Consider the following 21,156-nt stretch of genomic DNA (forward strand, 5'->3'; position numbering starts at 1 on the left):
TCAATTTTTTTTTCATAAGCCTCCTCCACAGTCCCAGTTAATCAGATTACTCCTTGCCATGGGAGTGCTGTTACAATAGTTTTGCCATAACAGATACAAATATATGTGTTTTTGGAGGGATAGTAAAAAGACTGGATAGTTTCAATCTCAGTAAAAATAAAATGATGGAACTCTTCAGAATTTGTTTCTTCACAGAGTTTAATTGTAATTTTACTTACTATTTAGTGCTGAAAGCCTTGAAACTGTTTCAAAAGCATTTTACAGTATTACAGGCTCACTAGACATTTAATAGATTGATTGATTGATTGGTTCATCTTTATGTATGTAAAATTTCTCAAGGCTAAATAATTTGAGGATTCCTTGCTGAGAACAGCTAAAGGACTGTCAGTTTCAAAATTATGCGAAAAACATAATGTATCAACTATTAATAGAATAAAGTTAGGGTCATTATAACAGTATTTATAATGTTTATAATATAGGGTAATTATTATATTATATTATATTATATTATATTATATTATATTATATTATAGGTATTATAATATAGGGTAATAATTTATAATATAGGGTAATTATAACAGTACATTTTTATAAATTATTGTAAAAGCCTGTTTTGTTTTGTGAATTGGTTTATTATTCTTTATTTTTTATTGTATTGAGCCAGTATAAAGTCTCTTTGGTATATCATCATAAAATCCATGAAAACAAAATGCACTAGGTCAAACAAACACTGAATTCATTCACCCAGCAATGCTTAACTTTGCTGTTAGGTCAGTATTATTTATGGTGATGTCTCTCTCATCAGTGTCAGCAGCCCCATCTTTGGTTTGAGGGATTCACAAAGACAATCGAGGTTTTTACTGAGCTCGTAGTTTGTAGTACAAGCAGAGAGAGCTAAAATAGACAAGAAGCCATACTTTCATTTTTATACCCAGGGTTGTTTGCATTTTCTTTACTTTGACCTTGGTCACCTGAGTTTCTCTAATTATAATCCCCATTGGAAATAATGATTGTGTAATTTCACTGTATTTGTAAGAATTGCAGTTAACATATAAGCAGTTGGCACTCGACTGGTTTTTGTCTGGGAACCTTTCTCAGCTTGTGCCTGTATGTGAGCATTGCTTGCATGCAAGTCTGAGAAATCAATAATTTCATACTTAAAATGCCATAAGAAGCAGAAAGAACAAAAGGAGTTTTAATGTAAATTGCCCTCCATTTTAAAAACATCAACTTTTGGAGCAGGATTCAGTAGTATACTCCAGTCTGTTTGTGCCTTCCTGAAGCAGGACAGGGCTCGTTGACAGGCAGGAGTTAGGGTTTTTTAAAGACAGGGAAGAACAAAGCACAGAAATTTCTGCTTTCCCTCTCACTCTGCTGCTGGAATTCATGTCCCACATTCCTCCTGCTCCTTCCATTCCTGAGCCCACATCACACACGCTCATCCATTGCTCACCCTTAGTTATCCCCCGTCTCCAGTGTGCTGCGTCCATTAACACATGGCACCCTTGTCCTTCTTTGTGCACTTCTCATGCAACATTTCTTACAAGGAAGTTTATGGAGTGGCTGTCCCACTTCACACCATTTTTACAGACTTTCCAAAGAGTTGTGCATATAATATGCTTGAGAGAACTTTTCCAAGAATCACCTTCAAAGACTATGGCTACCATCTCCAAAAGGGATGGGAGACTGCAACTTGATCTCAGTTTCTGATGGTCCCAGAAGCAATACACTCTCAGGACTGGTGGTGCCACCTACTTTGTCAGGAGCAGGATAGAAATATTCTGTGGAAGCAAATGACATGAAGTGGTAGCCTTCTGAGGAAAAATCAGATACAATGATAATTTTGGGAACGGCTTTTTAATTACCAGGGGATGATTCACAGGAACATTGGGAGATGGCAAACATAGTGTGAGACTGCTTTTTCATGGTCTGAACAAATAGTCTGATGTGGCATCACAGTCATTCATACTAACACATATTAATTTACTTTTATTCATTAGCTAATTAAAAAATTAATAAAGATAGACATGCAGAAAATAAAGTCTTTGCTAAAGGGGAAGATATGGTTGTTCTCATACACAACAGGGTTAATGTGTCTTTATATATAAAATCTGAGATTTGACTACTGAACAGCAATTGATGTATCCATATTGCAGCAGTCTGTGGCAAGTTCTGGAATCCAAATATGCAACTAAACCCCTACATTGCAATGGAAAATGATGGAGTATTTGCCCTGCAATGGTGCTGTTATTGGTTAAATATTTACTACAGTGGAAATTAAGTTCCAATAATATTGTGACTTTTCAGTGCTATAAATCATACTAGAGCACCAAGAATTCTCTCTCAGAAACCAAAACACAAAATAGAGGAGGTGGTCAAGACATAAAAGTAGGATGAGTACCTAGTGGGAGATTGGATAATCCTCATAAAAGGGGAATGTGATTCTTTGCCATAAAGCTATAAGGCTGGAAAGTGACCTTTTCCTAACTGTTATAAGGCTGGAGTTTTCTGTGTGTTATAAAGCAGTTTTAAAGAAAGAGCTTGATGGGACATGTGTTAATGATTTTGCCTCCTTACAAAAAAAAATATTATGCAAGCTGAATTTTGTAGTTTATACTCAGTGTAGTATTCAGAAATGAGCTGAAAATATAATTATTCAGTGGTGAAGGTGTTAAATTGTTTTGCAAAGAGTAAAAATATATTGTCCTTGAAAATGAGGGCTTGGTAGTGCAAGAGGCTCTAGAGACAATAAGGCAACCAACGTTTGCTTGGAAGGAAGGTCAGTTTGATAATACATTACCCTCTATTAACCTGCAAAAATACTGTAAAACCTTAGAGAACCTAAAGGAACTCCACTATTTATCTTTGCCATGCAATTTTAAAACAAGTAATATATCCATACATGTCTGAAAAACTATTGAGTAGATCTTTTGTTATAGAAATTATGTGAGAAGCTCTCTGAAGTTAAGGTAATTGTTTTTGTAGATAATTTTGCTATCAAAAAAGAAAGAAAATATAGAGGTAATACATAAGATAAGCCCATATAAACTAAAATTTTAATGACCTTTATAAAATGTATGAGTAGAAAATTAGTTATGTATTAGCCATACGTTTGTATAAACTCTATTTCATATGCACTGAAGGAATGACCTTTATAAAATTTATGAGTAGAAAATTAGTTCTATAATAGCCATATACGTTTGTATAAACTCTATTTCATATGCACTGAAGTACTTATATGTAGTAGAATATCAGTAAAAATCCCTTTATTTAGCTGGAAATTATTTTACTGTTTTGATACATTTAATTTCTTGATAAAATGATTCCTGTCTTTAATTTTGATTAAAAGCATCAATCTGTAGTGATCCAGACCTCTTTTGAAATATCTGCCTCTGAAAGGTGCTGACCTTGTAAACCCAGTTGACTACTTTAAAGTTAGAGCAAGATTTGAGGATTTATATATATCTACAACAAAGAGTGCATACATATATTCTGAATTTCTGGTTTGGCATGACAGGAGAAGCTCCAATAACTAGGGTGAAGTAGTGAATAAGCAAACATTTCATTCCAACTAATGGCATGATTAAGATGTTAATCAGTCAGATTTTTCAGCATAAAGTTTGGTAGTGAATTTTTAGCATAAAAAGTACCATCTGGGACAACAGCAAGCATTTCTTTAGTGAAGAATGTGGATGCATGTTGTTATTATTATTGTAGATTTAAATTGCTAATCAATATATCAGAGCAACACCTTCCGATTTGGTGCCTGGCGTTTGGCTCCACATCCATGGTTTGGATCTGAAATAAGCACACTGACGGCTGGCAGCTCACGTTGATCTCAGCCAGCAGAATGTGGACTTGAGCAATGAATACACAAAATGTCCACAAATCAAGTCTGTAAGTCTTAGCCTTGAATTAAATTAATAACCTGACTGATAGTCGGGTTAGACTGGTCTCAGAGAGTCAGCTGGGGAATTAGGCACCTAGATGGTCGCTGTGCGAGTGCAGACAGAAAAACAAAGTATTATCAAACAATGATGAAAAATGTGGTTTTAGCAAATAGATAACAGTTATAAAACTGACCCATTTCTGGCAGTGATGCCCACTGCAGTTACAAGGAATCTCCTTGGAAACCATGATATCTCTAAAATAGAAATGAATTTTCAAGTTGTACCTCTATAGATTTTAAATAGAGATGAATCCTACTCATCTATCTTTGCACATATTTTTTAAGTGTCCAACAAAGTGCTGTTGCTTTTACAAATTACTAATTTGGTAAGTGGCTAGTTATTCTTGTCCTCATGGTGCTAGCATTACTCAAAGAAATAAAATAGCTCTATTAACCGTTTCAGTTCACATGACTGCTTGTTACTAAAAATTTCCAGTAACATTTATATTTATATTTCAACATATGAAGGCATTTGTCACTGTGCTGCAGCATCTTTATAAATGCTCCATCTAATTCCTCACCTCATCCATCTCCCTTTTTCCTTCCTGGCAGTTTATGTCAGGAATCAGCAGTGGCAATGGTGTGCAGTTGACAATGCTGCTGAAAATGTCTTCCACCAGGGACAGGTGGCACATGGCCAGGATTCCCAGTGGGGCACAGGGGCTGCTTGGTATTTACATCATGCTATTCCATACCCCTCTGTCTTTAGGCTGCTGGGAGGCTGGCTGGGCTGCTTTCCTCCTCCTGGGAGCCATTACCTAGATAAATGTGATGCGCTGCCTACAGAAATAAAATGTGCGTACAAAAGGAAATGTGTTGTAAATTTTGACCTCCTTTTTCTAAAGAAAAAGAAGGGTTTCATTTCTTCATGAGCCTCTGCATGCAGTGACACCTTCCAGAGTGATCCCAAATAGCTATGCAAACGTGGCATACATTTTTTATCTCGCTCTTCAGATCCACTGACGCTCTGTCACGCAGTTCATTCACACCAGGCATTTCAGGATGCACAAGTAGTTCCTGCAAGCAAAACTTAGACAGAACAAGCTTACATAATTTGTAAATAAAAGGCTACCTTGAAAATTGGACCTTTTTCTCTTTATGTGGTCTGCCTCCAATATACTTACCATCTTTTAAGTAATTACATTTTGTAAAGTAGCAGTTTTAACATCCATGCTATGCTTTCAGATGCTTGAAGAAGTGAAAACTGTTTCTAGGAAGAAAATTTGCCTACTCTTTACTGCTTTATGACCAGCATTCATTTAAATATGCTTTTGCTATTGCATTACTTACATTTCTTAATCTGCAATGTTTCATGTTTACTAGATCAGCAAATAATCAAGGTCTTTAGATTTTTCTGGAATGTATTTTATTTATCTCCCAAATAAATGTCTCTATTTAAATAGATTTTACCACTATATGCAAAATACAAATAAAATTGAAATAGTTTTTTCTACTAATCCACATCTGCCTGAGTGTAATTATGTGATACATGCTGGTTAAGCACAAAAATTTTGAATAGACAGCTTTTTAATTAGGCATATGCATTGGGTCACAGTAGAATTAAAATGGGTTCTAAAAAATTGATTGTATAAAAATGGCACCTGCTTACTCAACAGATCTGAGTCTTGGGTAAAGTTGCAGACAAGTGTCTGTGTCACATATTTGTGTTGCCCCTGAAGCAAAGTTCAGAACCAGTGCTCAGTCCTTCATGATGGGAATGATGAAGTCCAGTGATGGGAACAGATTTTAGCCCTAGTTATCACCCCCACAGTGCTATTTTGTACAAGTACTGGCTCAAATCTGACAAGCAGATGATTTATATCTTTTGCTCAGGTTTCAGAAAGAGGAAAATCTAGGCCTATTTTATGCCAGTTTGAGTGCTTGAATGCCTAGGAATACATGTTGGCTTGACTTTTTGTCTGATATAAAGAAATAACAAAATATAATAATAATCAATAATGATTGATTAAAAATAATAATTTTATTATTATCATTTATTGTTATAATTTTACACCTTGAACCTCAGCTCCCAGAGTACAGTGAGTGAAAGAAGAAGCTGTGGAGAGGGGTTACCTGTCAGACACGAGTAAAACTTTCTGTTCATGATGAAGACTGGGAAATGGATCTTCCATGCCAGTGTGAGCAGTGATTTTGTAATGGACTATTTAGTGTTCTTGCATACCAGCAAGAGATTCTGAAACTATTTGTGAATGCTGAGGCAGCTGCCCATTATGTCCCCCAGCAGCTCTTTTCATTTCACTGTGGCTGCTGCAGCACTGTCTATCAGAGAAAGTTGTTATAAAGCTGATAATAATGTGGTCAGTTTTAAATTTAGCTCTTTTGATCAGTAACTGTTGCTATTGAGTTATTGAGTGCACGTACTTCTCCTCAGGTTGCCTTTTTGATATGTTTTAGCAGTTAATCTAATGTTCCTCTTTAGAAGAACTAAGTATTTTCTTGGCAGGTGTTTTAAATATTTCAGTACTAATATGCAATAGTCATCTTACACTGCCATCTCCTTTAAGAAGTTGTTGTAATTCCAAAATTTTTATTTAAAAATAAGGGTAATTTTATACTGAGTATTAACAAAATTAGGGCCTTTTTTGTTTTTTGGTTTTTGTTGTTTTTGTTTTTTTTTTTTTAATTTTAAGACTAATTAGGCTACCATGAACTACAGGACCCTAGGCTTTATCTTTTGTCTGTAAAAGTCAGGCCATCAGATCTCAGCAGCTAGAGCTAAATAGGTTTTACAGGGTTCTGTGGCAAGGCAGAGTACAAGAAATCAGAGAATTTCTGTTTATGCAGAACTTTCTGAAATCTTTCAAAGCCAAAAAAATGCTTCTCACCATTTGTAATGGAAATCATTTATTCACACACTGGATTAACATCTATGGCAAGTGGAGGGAAGTTGAGTTTCAAAGTTTCAGAACGTAGTTTGTCTGCTACTGTTAACTAAAGGATCTCTCACACTAGTTCTCTGTACTGCTGCTTGTATGTGTGAATGTAAAAATGGCTCATTTCTTACAAATCTTTGCTTCTTTCATGACCATCAATCACGTGCTGTTGTTATTAAAATTACCTCCACGTTTCATATTTTGATACTGGAAACGTGCTCTGAATTTATTAACAGGCTCCAGTGCCAGCAATCTTGCAGCACTCTGCAGAAAGAGAAGACAAGGTCACTGCTGAGAAGTGACAGAAATATCTGGTAATGACAGTAGAGAGTGTGGGTGGGCAGGTGAAGGGAAAGCTTCAACGATGAAGTAATCATGTATTGCTAGCTCTGGAACTGATGCAAAGTATGCATATGCAGAATTTAGATTATATGGGTGAGAAATGCAAGTGGGAATAAGTAAAGCTGGAGAAGCTAGCAGAGTTTATGTGGGCTGTAAATGCAGCAAAAAATTATGCAGCCCAAGTCCTGCAGAGCTGGTGTGTCCTGTGCTGACTTGCCAAACCATGAGCTGGTTTTAGCACCATTGCTATTGGCTTGTGCTGGCTGCAGGGGGGTAGCAGAGCTGTCTCCACCCCAAATCACTGCATTCTGTCATATTTTAAGCACATAAACCTAGCATTAAGAGCAAGATCAAAAACCTGTCAGAAAGAATGGAGACATTTCTACTGAATTTCAATTGAAGATCTAATCTGCACTTTTTTGTCTGCATTCATACTTCAAAATTTAGTGAATTCTAATTAATAGTGGGAATGGCAGTCTAGTAGGCAATTCAATTTGCTGAAGTACAGCCAGAAACCTAAGTGTACAAGAAACATAACTAGAATAAATAGGCAAAAGGTTTGTATACAAATAGTGGGAACATAGGTAAGTTCAGAAATAAAATGTGTGTAGAAAATAGGTAAGACAATGGAAAAACTTTACCTATAAGTGCAAGATGTTTACATAGAGAATCTAGATGTAACAAAAAACAATCAGAAACAATAACTGGGGTCAACTGAATAGTATAGGTTCTTCAGAAAGGAGATAAATAGAGGGTAGCATTGCCTGAAACTGTTAAGATAATTTGTGATAAAACTAGTTATGTCAATAAAACAAATTTTGTTTGGATCAAGCACTTCAAGCATGGAAAAAGGTAGGAATTTTTTTTTTTTCAGAATTAATGCTTGTGGAAAATCCCCAGGGTGTCAGATTTAATTCTGCAATATTATTGTAGAGATGAATGTAAAACAGAATCCGTCATTAAAAGATGTTGAAGCTCAGAAATTTCTTCACCAGTTACTAATCCAACTAAAGATAATGACAGTACAGATCTGGTTTTTGCTTTGAGATACATAGGTAACAAAATGGAACCTCTAATCAAACATTCAGACACTGAGTCAATTAACATTTCATGACAATAAGTAATGATCAGCAGACTTTAATCAGCAAAACCAGCTAGTTAAATATATGAAATATTATGGGAGTTTGTGGTTGTTCTGTGAAGAAGACATCAAATTTCATCAAGTGTAACATACTGTGTTGTCTCTGACAACAGAGGAGTAGGTTCAGACATCCAGGAAGTCCCCTCCAGACACATTTTCCTAAATTTTTCCGTTAAATGCAAGAGCCTTAACTAAATCAGAGGCAACTTTAGGACAGTTTGACAAATTTGCTTGCTGTCAGTATTCTTTAAGATTTTTCAACTCAGTGCTGAATTTAGACATTGAAGAATCTGTTTTTGTGGCAGTATAGATTTTTGAGAGGTAGGCCATGGTATCTGTTGTCTACTGGGTGTCTATCAAACCTGACAGTTCATCTAGAGAGTCTGATTTAGATGCCTTCCCCCAGATCAGATCAGCCCTTCTGGGCTCCCTCATCCCTGAACAGTCTCAAGTAAGATGAGGTTGGTGTGGCATGTGTACAGTTTGTACAGGCTACTGAGGAAGATCACACTGGAGAGCACCTGACAGAGAGGATGCTCGCCCTGGAGAAGAGAAGGCTCAGGGGGATTTTATCAATCTACATAAATACCTGTACAAAGAAGATGGGGCCAAGTTCTTTCCAGTGGCAGAAAAGAGGCAATGGGCAAACACTCAAACACAGAAGGTTCCCTTTGAACATCAGAAAACACTTTCCTGCTGGGAGAGTGACTGAGCACTGATACAGGTTGCCCAGAGAACATGTGAAGTCTGCCCCCTTGGAGGTTTTCAAAAGCCACCTGGATGTCATCTGGGCAACTGGTTCTAAAGAATTCTGATAGAGCAGGTTTTGGATAGCATGACTACTAGAGATCCCAGCCTAGCTCAGTCATTCTGTAATCAAGCTCCAGTCATTTTAGCAAATTTAATTCTAAAAGTCAGGCAAAGTTTGATGCTTAATATAAATGTTCTGCATAACTTCAAAGATACCCACTCACTGTGAAACTGTGATTTCTGGAGGCAGACTATGGCTTGCTCAGAAAATGAGACAGGAGTTATAAAGTGGATCACTATTATGCTTGTCCATATGCACCCATTATTATTAGAAGCAGCAGAAGAGAACAGGCAGAAAAGATGCTACAGGAACCTTTTAGGGAGGTTTCCTAAAGAAGAGAGGTTTTGAACTTTGCATTAGCATGGCACTGGCTCTATAATGCTCTTAACTTATCTCTCTCTTCCTACCAAATGCTGAGTACTTCTCTCTGTGTCAGCAATGAGGAACTCTTAGCCTGGAAAAATGAGTTAGGTTTGGAGAAAGTACAGCTGAGAGATTAATCTGAAGGATTTCTGAAATTAACCCCTTTTTTACTCCTTCCTCTTTCATGATCTGAAACTGTTTCTCCCTGCTGCAGACCCACTCTAACTCCTTTCTTGGAGCTGAATTTAGTAACTCATGCCCTTGTGTTTATCACACTTAACCTGTGGCTGTACATTCTCCATGTGGCATACAGCAGGTGGGTCCCAAACAGCCCCACTGTGACTGAGTTACAGCTTCAGTGTCTGCCCAGGCATGTTATTCGTGTTATACCTCAGAAACAACAAAGAGTTTTAAAGATATTGATTCAGGAAATGCTGAAGGATTTTCTGCTGGCCTGTGAGGGATAATGTAAGGTTGTTATTTGAAGAAGTTCTTACCCAAGACCTTCTAGTGTTCAGATTTGCCTGTTTAGTGACTGGGGAAAGGGACTATTTAACATGTCTGTTTCCTGACTGCACTCCTTTTGCAAAAGCTAACTTCTTTCCACTACAAATATATATAATGTCAACTAGTTTATGTAATTCTCTGATATACCAAAACCGTATTGATTTAAGTTTTATATCATAGCTAATCCTGTCCAAATACTTAAAGTGAGGGGCTGAAAACAAGCAATGATTTACTCACCCAACAGAAAAATTACATTTTTCATTTTGCACTCTGCTAATGTATTGTAAGAGATCATGAACAAACAGATTGGTCTCCTCCCACCACATAGCTGCATTGCCAGCACTCAGGGAAATAAAGGCTGCATGGATTAAAAAGTCGCAAGGTTACTATTAAGGCATAGCTACTGAAACAGGAGCATGCACTGAAGAGCTCTCAGTTCAACAGAAGCAGCCCTGTTGTGAGCAATGTCAGCCTCACTGCTAACGTGGGAGCCAGGGATGAGAGTGCAGGTAAGATCTTTCTATAGCAGGGCATGAGCAAATCATGATGAATTGCAGCCATTGCCACAGTAATTTGTACGATGCTTATTTTCTTTTAAATACTGACTTTTGAAAACTGCTTTATTTTCAGCTGCTTGAGACAAAAGCATTAGAGTTTTTTCAGCACTGCCTATGAAGTGACATTACTGTTTGTGCTTGTTTTGGAATCTATTTATGGTGCACATTTAAGAAAGCATTTGCAGCTCCTAAGGTTTATGTGTGTAATACTCACAATCATTTAAACAAACTACCTTAGCATTTTTTCCTTAGGCAGCCTCTGAAGAAATCTTCCTCTGAATCACAGTTTGTGCATATGCAATTAATTACTGTCAGGCTGTTACACAGACTGATCATGTGGGAATTGACCATTTCATTTTCACATAGAAACAGCCTTTGCCTTTTGCTCTCACTTAGAAACAGCCCTTGCATTGGCATCTCGATGATGCTCTTATCCTCTGTTTGCTGGATTAGATATTTTGATTGAAGTACTTAAAGACATAATTTCATAAATACACTTGAAGCAATTCCACCCAAACCATCTCATTCTCCCTAAGTCATTCTCATTTTCTTTCTGAGTTTTCAAATACCTTCAAAAAGCTTTGTGTTGTGATTTGTAAATTTTTGAATTGTGTACCTTGTAGACATCTCATAGTATTCTGGTGATTAATAATAGGATAATAAGACAGTCTTCACTTAGAAAAATACTTTGACTTCTAGAGTTCTCCAACCAAATATCACTTTCTTTCTCTATAAAGGTGTAAACTTTTTTTTTATGAAAGTGAAAACTGACTGTGGGTCATCAAACTATTCTGAATATTGTTTGCACTAATAACTCATTTTTATTTTAATATGCTCCTTAACAGTACATAAAAAAAATATTTTGGGCTATAAATATATAGATCTATTCTATCACCAAGAAGAATCCTGAACTTATTTCTGAGCATCTCAGTAACAGTAGGTGGCTGGTGCATGGGCAATATGGAGACCCATAAATAGCCCGTTGATTTAAAGAATTCTGCTTCCATATGCTCAGGCTGGTAGGTCTGCTATACATGAGACAAGATTTGAAGGCAAAGGTAGTATCTTTGGGTTTATTTGACCAGCTGCTTAGGTGAAAATATTAAACTGATTTTCATATATTTGCCTAGATTTTTCTAATGTAAAGCTATTGAACCTACCAAAAAAATTTGTTGTGTCATTGTCCTTGAGTCTTTTGGCCACAACAAAATGCTGTGAAACATCTCTATATTATGTAAGCTAGATAGTTCATGCCTAGAATAGGAAATGACAGTAGCAGTTCTGAAGGGCTGATGGCAAGTAATCACATTTAACAGAAAAGTGTCAATATCATGATCAATGCAAAAACTGTTTCCTTATGCACATGCATACACAGTCTTGAATTGCTATTCATTGATTCTTAAGTCCAGGAATACTTCCTTTTTTTTTCTTCTACTCTTCACCAAATGTTGGTATTTCCTGACAACACAGTCTCCAAATAATCATTCATTTTACATTATTAAAAAAGCAATCTATAGAGACTGCACTGAAAGGAGTTGGAAAAATAGGGAGGAAATGTCAAGAAAAAGTGAATGTCTGGATCCATCTAAATTTTCCATCTGTGAGCTTGCACAGAATATAACTGGTATTGTCATTGTGTCTTTGTATTACATTTGCTGCCAGACAAACTTTACTTTTTTGTCTCTGCTATATGAGTCAGTATGTTGATTGAATTTATCATATTTTTTTTAGTAGACTTCTATCTCATTTTAAAAAAAAATGCTCTGCATATACAGCAATTGAAGTTGTCTCATGTTGTCACTGTTTGTTCTTCTCGTTCTAGGTGATGTGATTGTCTATATTAATGAAGTTTGTGTCCTTGGACATACTCACGCAGATGTAGTCAAACTCTTCCAGTCTGTTCCTATTGGTCAGAGTGTCAACTTGGTGCTATGTCGTGGATACCCTTTGCCCTTTGATCCTGAAGATCCTGCCAACAGCATGGTGCCACCCCTTGCAGTAATGGAGAGGCCTCCGGTAGTGGTAAATGGAAGACATAACTATGAAACTTATTTGGAATACATTTCTAGGACTTCTCAGTCTGTTCCAGACGTAACAGATCGACCACCACACTCCTTGCACTCCATTCCAGCAGATAGTCAGCTTGATAGCACATTCCCACCACCTGCCCATGATGATAATGTATCAATGGCTTCTTCTGGGGCCACCCAAGCTGAACTCATGACCTTAACCATTGTGAAAGGGGCCCAGGGCTTTGGCTTCACTATAGCAGACAGTCCTACAGGACAGAGGGTGAAGCAAATTCTAGACATTCAGGGATGTCCTGGTTTGTGTGAAGGTGACCTCATTGTTGAGATCAACCAGCAGAATGTACAGAACCTGAGCCATGCAGAAGTAGTGGATATACTTAAAGAATGTCCTGTTGGAAGTGAAACTTCTTTGATTATCCATAGAGGAGGTAAGTTTGGAAAGTCTGTACAATTACAAAAATGTGTGTAAAAGGTTCTAAACCATAAGACATACATATACTCACTACATCCTTGTTTGCTAGATTGGAAATTAATTTCCATGTTGTGGGAAGTAACACCATTGGTTCTGGAAAAGTGTGTCTGTAATTAAGTATCCTAGGAAAAATATTACAGTTTGTTGTACATTCCTTTATGTGTTTTGAGTGTCAATGGTCCCATCTCTGTATAAGGGTAAAGCTAGGCCAGTTCCAAACCTTTCACCCCATAGTAGCTTGTGTGGTTTCTGCAGCAAACTCATGTAGTCCCAAAGCAGTGCTGCAAGTTTTAGGTATAGTTCTATGTATTGACTCATTAATGTAGATCAAAATCAGAGCAATTTATTTGCCCTTTACAAGGTTGCTGGTTTTCCTAAGCCATTTTGCCTCCTTTTCATTCATTGTAAAATTTTGTACGACAGTTGTTGGGGTTATTTTCTTTCCTGATAACAGAGATCCATGGTATATATTTCTCTGATTTAAAAAAAAAAATAGCTTTTAGCAACTTGTTTTTTCTCACCAGCCTGACACAGTAAGTTTGAATGTTCACCATTGGAAGGGGAGAGTCAAGACATCCATAAAGAAGCAATAAGAACAGAAAAAGAGTTAAAAACTTGCCAGGGATTTCATAGCTTTTATTATTTTAGCCAAACAAAATTTCTTTGGTGGTTTGAGGTGAGCATCCATCCTAACTTATTATTACCTGAAGTAAATAATGATTGAATTTTTTAAATTAAAAAATTTTTTTTCCTCTAAAGGCATTCATATGCCACTTGATATGCATTAATCTGTGCTTCAAAAGAAAAAGAAAAGGATTCTATTGCCAAAGATGCAAAAATACTGACAACTTTCCTTCTGAAGAATAGAAATTGGGAAGTGAAGCTTTAGTGTTTGCATATGCCAAATGTTTATCATTACAATACCTAAAAATCCTTAGAAATAAGGAATATGGTAACATTATATCAAATTGCAGAAGTAACAAAAGGTGATTATCAGAGATCTATAGTCACATGGTCAACAACAGCACATAGTCAATAAAGTGTTTTTCACGTATATATGTAAAAGAATGATTTACAAGAAACAGAATCTGATACTTCTTTGGAATGAAATCAAATTAGGATGATAATTAAATTGGATTCACTACAGTATATGGATTTAAAGAAAGTTAATGGTTGTATTCATTGGTATTAAATCTGGTTCTCCTTAATGGTCATTAAGAATCTTGAACAATGGAGTAAGCAATTTTTTTTATTAAGTTGACAAATTAGGGAGCATTTCATAGCCATAAAAAAAACATCAAGAGGATAAGAAGGGTTAATGTAACCCCAAAAAGGTGGAAATTTATTTTGAAAAAGGCAGGATAATCACCCTCTAGAGGAAAACAATTTAGAACACCAGTCTTCAGAGAGAAGTGGAGTGTGAAATCCAGCATGATGAACAAGCCTGAGTAATAATAGACAACAAAATAGATATTTCAGCAATCAGTGCAGAGCAGTAGCAAAAAAACCTGAAGCAGCAACATACTCAAGCCCTAGAGGATAATTGCTCTCTTTGAGGAGAATTTCTTCTTAGATCATTGATTCATGATCAAAACATGATAGTTTAACATTGATCAACATCATAGTTTAACAAGTTCTGGTACATTAACTGAGTTGTGGCTATTTTCTGCACATGACTGTGGCAGGTAGGAGATATTGCAGTGAGCTCAACGCTCAATAGAGGCACTGTGAGTTTACAGCATCTGCTCTGTCTCAGGCCAAGCACTGAGGTACAGGTGGTTCCCCTGCCTCAATGACAGAACACACTGGGTCCAAACACAGTAACATTTAACCCTCTGCTGCTGGGGCAGGAAGTGGTTGGTTGCCTTACAGAAGGCAAGGTAGAGAAAAGAGCATGTTTTGTTCATGGTAGAACAATTACCAAGACTAAAGCAAATGTTTGGAAATCCTACAGTGTCATTAAACTTAATGGGGTGGTACAGAACAAATGCAAGTTTGCTATCATAAATTTTTGTACATCAGAAATAATGACTATAACTCAAGATTGTGAGACTACGAAATTAAATTTTTTTAAAAGCTCACTTTTTTGAATGATTCAAAAGAACTGGAAAGAATAGTGTATGAACCAAACCTACTCTACCTAAGAGATGGCTAAATCATATCTCAACACAAATATGAGAACTGTTTTAAGATGGAAGCCAGAGTTTTGGTTTTTTTGTTGTTTTTTTTTTTATCTATTCATAGGAAAAGGGAATCTATGTGACTAACTACAGACCTAGAATGCAGTTATTATGTCTATGTTAGTAATCATGTCTCCTTTTACAGTCCCTGGGCAGAAATGGACTTTTCTATGATATAATTCATGTCATTCCACTGTAGATGTTTCAAATAAGTCAGGTATATCTAAGTATACCTTCAAACTACATTGGCTGATTGACTGATTATAAAGGGAGTAGAGGATGACTGATTCAGGTGTATGTGTCTATCCAACATGTTATGAATAATAAACAGGTGATAAGATTTGGTCATGTGAGATAATCTAAATACAAAACCAAATACTTAGAGAAACTTTCTTTGACTCAAATATTTAGTCAGTGACATCAGTAAAGCAAGGCATACTTTCTCATTTCTCATGGATTCAAGTTTTATTTTATTATCTTTGATGTGTAATGAAGTTTGAATTATGCCATCCTTTTCCATCATTACCCTATGCATCCTATCTTTAATGTCTCATTTTTAAGATTAAGACCAAAGGGCTGCTCCTGCCTGTGGAGGAAGGCTGTGTTTTGCATAGGGTTGTGTGTTGCCTTGTAATGTTTCTTTCTCTGATATGAATATGGCCTGACTGCACACCTAATTGTGGCAAATCCATTTCTGTAAGTGACTTAATTTCTCTGTCATCCAGCAATCTTATCTCCATTGCAGACAAGAAACAGATTGAAATTGACTGAGATTTATTCTCACTATAGGAAGTAGTATCTCACACTGGTTGCACGCAGTACGCATGCTACAGCATTTCAAAAACCGTTGTCCCACAATCTTTAAAGGTCAACAGCCAGAGTATGCAGGAGAAGAAAAGGTCTGCATGTTTCAAAGCAGAACTCAAATTTGAAGAGGTCACTAAAATCTCTCTCACCATCACTGGACAAAGACTTGTCATGGGATACAGTCCAGCTGGACAAGTCCCACTTTCTAAAGCAGAAGTAGCAATGTATTTGCTCGTTAAAAAACAAAATAGTGATGGAAATAGTATAATTGTCTATCAAAGGAAAGAATCTCTCTAGCACTGGCTGGACCTCTTACTGTCTTTTTCTTGTTTATTGGACAAGTTCTTTGCTAAGTAGATGCACCATAATGGTTCAGTCTCTTTACATCTGTTTTTACTGAACAGCGATATTGTTTCCATTGATTACTATGAGCTGACAGATGTGTTTGTACTGAAAAACAAAAATGCAAAAGTTAGTGGAAAAGTGTTACCAAAAAAAAAAAAAAAAAAAAAAAGGAAAAAAGGGAAAAAATTAATATAAAAGAAAGGAAATAATACCCAAAGAGATTTATGCCTTTCCAGCTTTTCTTCAGGCACTTTATCCTCAGCTTCTGCAGTAGATTTCTTTGAGTATAGGCTGCTGAAATAGTGTGGAAGAGCTCTCAAAAATCAGTCCTTCTGAACGTAGAGAGAGCATAAATTTTGAATTAGTACAGTACTACTGAAAAACAGCACTTAGTGGTTAAAGTGGTATGTAGCAAATTTATGTAGAGCAAAATATTCAGTAATGAGGACTTCAAAAACTAGGTTTGGCATGTTCTACTAATTGAACTGTCCAAGTATTTGACATGTGCCATCTCTTTTGGAAAGTACCTTTGAAATATATGGACCTATAGACAGCAGCCCAGCTTCAGAAGTGTTCCTGTCTAAATAAGAACTGATAGATTCAAATCTAGATCCATCAAGTCTATGTCTGAAATACTGTTGTTAAGGAAACCTGCAGACAAGCCAGGACTGATTCATGAAGTTATGGCAGCTCACAACAGGTGTTGAGAGTGAAATATTAAATGCAAAAGTGGGAGGCTAACAAAATTCCTACATCAGATGGCTATTTTATAACCATGGAATCAGAAAATGGTAGAATCCAAAGTGGCTCTGAGAAAGTGAGAATGTTGGTATGAGACTGAGCCACGGAACTGACACACTGTTTAATTGTTAGCCCAGTCCTGGTGTGGGACTGGACTCTCAGGAGCCGGTGTCACTCTGGCATGGCATGGAAAATAGTGAGGGCCACATGCAATGCACAGTCAAGGTGAGGAGGGAGAATTTAACTACATGCTTGCCAATTGTGTGAATAAAAGGAAGGCAAATTATCTTTCTCAGATAATGTATAAATCTTACTAGAAGAGTGTAACTCCTTAAAACCACTAACAAATACCAGTACATCACATACAGCATCAGCAATTTCAAAAACACGCAGAAATTTCACCAAAAAATTATCTAAATATTCTAGTGAAAAACACTAACCCCTCAAAATAAGCAGACTTCAGTGGAAGGAACCCTCCATCCTCAGTACCTTTTTGCATGGACTTATTTCAAATTTGCCAGTTTTGCCTTTCTCCCATAGAGGTGAGGGGCTTCTGTTTGTTTTGTTGTTGTCTTTGTTTTGGTTTGGTTTTTGTTTGTTTTGTTGTTGTTGTTGTTGTTGTTGTTTGAAAAAAAAGGATTGCTATGTGTTTCAATTCCTCTGACCAGGAAAGCCCATGCTTCTTTATCTCCAGGTTGTTGCCTTTTGGGAAAGCTGCACACGATAAAGTTGAGGCAGCATTAGTCTGGCCCAGGAAATTCTGATCTCTTTGATCCATGACCTCAGCCCACTGCTGAGGTGTCTGTGGCTTTTGTTCTCATTCTGCAGTTCTTCATGCAAAATGTTAAGAGTACCTGTTGCAAACTGGAGACCCTGTATCTCATGGCATGCTCATCCCCAGTCCAGGACTTTCTAGTCAACAGTCCTGAGGATTTAAAGAAATTCAATTCTTGGATGTATGATGTAGGTTTTTTATTTGGGACTACAGAATTTTTCCATCATCCTACTGTCTCTACTGTTTTACATCCCTGAGTCACTGGCAAATTTTTCCTTTCCAGTCACTTCCTAAAGGAACCCAATCTTGGTTCATTTGCATCCTATGGGTACTCTATATTAACAGTAGTCTGTTCATACTTGTCTTGTTCACAAGGTTTTGCTTCTTTCATTGTTTCTAAGAGGAGATTTGGGGACAGACAAGGTCTCACATCTCTTCCTGTTTCCTGATATACTTTCTTCTCTCCAGACGCTTACTTCAACTGTATATTTGCTCCTGATCCATTCCCCCTATTTCCTGAAAGCAGTCTAATGTTGAGAGGAATATTTGACAATATCTGGATTTTTTAGCCCTCCTGTATTCTTAAATGTCACGTATATTTCTTGTTTGTGAGCTTAAGGGACATTTTATCACAGAAAGGGAATGTGCACATGAACCTTACAGTGAACCACTGACCCATTTGAAGTGGACCACGTGATCCATTGATACCTAGAAATTGGAGACATAAATGCCTTCTGTCAAACATGCTGCTGACTGCGTCCTCTGACAATTTTCTCTTTCCAATTTGCCACACCATTTTGCCTTGCCATCCCTCTAAGTGCTCTTTTCTTCCTGGATCCATCTGCTTTAAAACCGATGGAAAACAAAGGTTCATAGCTGACCTTTTTCCTTTCCATCTCAAAATTATGAGCTTTTTATGATATCATAAATTCAACAGTTTCCTCAGCGCGATTTCTCTGTAAACATATTCTTCTCATGCTGGCTTTTGAGTTGTTTCCCTTTTTTCATGCTCATTTTTATTGCTATTTTTAGCTAGTGAAGCCAAAAACATTTAATGACCAAAAATATTGTGAGTCATGCTGTACTGTCCACTTCCCTGACCTTTCTGTTAGATGTCATGTTGCCCTTTTCCCAGCCACGGCCATTTGGTCCTTCCTACCTTCTCTACATAGAAATCAGTACTTTGTGCAAAATATTTTCCTAACAGCCTTGTGAGAAGGACCGTTGGCTTTCCTTTGTTAATTCCAAAAATAAAATTTCTGAAAGTTTTTTAGAAAATGCCACTAACATAAAAAAAAAATAGCTGCTGTTAAATTAAAAAAATTCCTGAAGCACTGCTTTCCTGACTCGTTTTTACAAGGTATGTCTCACCTTGCAGAGTATCATATTTTTAACTGTGAGATATGTGCTCTCCTAGCAACCTTTCAATTATTTGCATCCTTTTTTGCCCTACACACTGAGACTGTTTTATATTTAGATTCACTTGAAATACTTTCTAATCACCTTGTTGCAATTATTTGATATAAAATCTATTTCAATAAATATTACACGTTATATCAGGTAAACAAAAATAAGTTACATACAGAGCCTTGTTTATGAAGCGATTCAATCTAAATCTGTTTACTGAGATGTTGTACCCTTTCAGTAACACAGGGAATGGCAAATTTGAACAGGAGGAGTTAGGCAGGAGACCAGTTATCCTAAAATTTGCACTAATGAAACTTCATATCTTTTCTTATGTAGCTCTGATTAGCTGTGAAACAGTGTGCAGTGCTTCCATATTTCTGAATAAAAGATAAAGAAACCATAGACATCCTTAATGAATATGGATTCCTGAAAAAATAAACATTAATAATAGTTAGTAGCTGTTACACTATATTACTGGAAGTAGAATTAATTGCATTGCATTTCAAAGTGGTAGTGCTATGGTTTTGTTGCTTCTTTCTTATGAATGTTTGTGCACTGTGTGGTACATTTGTGGATAATTTTGCAAAGCATTAGGTAAACCCTTTTTACCTATATTACATAGAAGGTTTTTAATGACTATTAGAAAGCATTTTGTTTCAAAAGTGCTTTTATCACTGGTGAAACTGTTTTCTAATGTAGGCTTATATGGTCTGTGTGAAATTTGAACAGAGCTTCTGTTAAAGCCTGGGGACACTTCTCCTAGGGGTATGTGTGCCTAATTCTTGCTGACATTGGGAGGAATTAGTTTGCACACTGGAGAAATAAGTCCCTATAGAAAACCTTTTAGCAAAAAGAAACACAAGTGTATAGGCATATATTGTCATCATTGCATGCCACAAAGAGGCAACTACCATTGCTCCAGTGGCTATTGTGCCATTCAATCTTATACCCAAGAGGCTACAAACAGTGAACAGCCAGACATTAGAGTTATTAGGACTACAAAGAGACTTACTGTGCACACAGGATTTGTGCAGAGCTGCAGGAGCTCTGCCTTCAGGACAGGCAGCTGCTTGTCTCTCCTGAGGAGTACAGGGCGTGTTATTGTCTGCTAGCTGCAGCCCACATCACTCTAGAACCCAGGAGCTCCACTGGCAGGACTGCAGACTGGTTCAGTCTTACTGGTGTTAGTGAATGAATTCACACAAACTGAAGAACAGGCTGTTTGAGAAAACAGACTTTTTGGCTTGTCTACCTTGGAATCTGGCCAGACCAGAGAAGTTTCTCCTCTGCACTTGCAAGCAGTCTTACAAGAAAACTTAATGGTATTATCTTGGACTGTGCATCTCAGTGAAAAATGGCATCTTTTGAAGCTAAATACCTCCCAAGCATGGTACGTGGGAGAGCCTACTGCAATACTGAGGGATGAAGAAACATGGGGGTTTTTTTCCCAGTCACCCATAGTCTAGTTTCTAAGAGAATCTCACCTTCTTCAGAGGAGATTTGGGAGATCTCAGCCTAACGATGGAGAACTACAGAGCTGGACTCTAAAATTAAAGTACCATACAACCTGTGCTTGTGTACTGAGGCATGTCTAAAGTTTAGTCTAAATGTGTTGAACAATGTTTTTGTTGGTTCAGTATAATGTAATGTCCTATTAAACAGCATTTGTTGGGCTTCCAAATCTGTTGTCAAAGTACATTGTGTAGATGTTGTGATGTGGTGATTTGTAAAAGAGTGCAATATTTTATAGTAATAAAGTAAGCTAATACACTATGAAACAAGTGACTACATTATCTATTGTGCTACTGACTTGAGACACAGCACTGGGGAGATGG

General features: G+C 36.8%; 1 protein-coding gene across 2 annotated transcripts in view; it reads left to right on the plus strand.

The window, feature by feature from the left end:
• Window positions 1-21,156, plus strand: part of MAGI2 (membrane associated guanylate kinase, WW and PDZ domain containing 2) — a 704,176-nt gene that overhangs the window by 569,968 nt on the left and 113,052 nt on the right. For both annotated transcript variants that reach the window (XM_041405490.1, XM_041405491.1), the window contains exon 10: window positions 12,387-13,022. In XM_041405490.1, the coding sequence (XP_041261424.1) occupies window positions 12,387-13,022 (636 nt within the window). The remainder of the gene's footprint in view (window positions 1-12,386; window positions 13,023-21,156) is intronic.

Source organism: Onychostruthus taczanowskii, unplaced genomic scaffold (assembly GCF_017590055.1).
Source record: "Onychostruthus taczanowskii isolate IOZ18803 unplaced genomic scaffold, ASM1759005v1 scaffold23, whole genome shotgun sequence".
NCBI lineage: Eukaryota > Metazoa > Chordata > Aves > Passeriformes > Passeridae > Onychostruthus > Onychostruthus taczanowskii.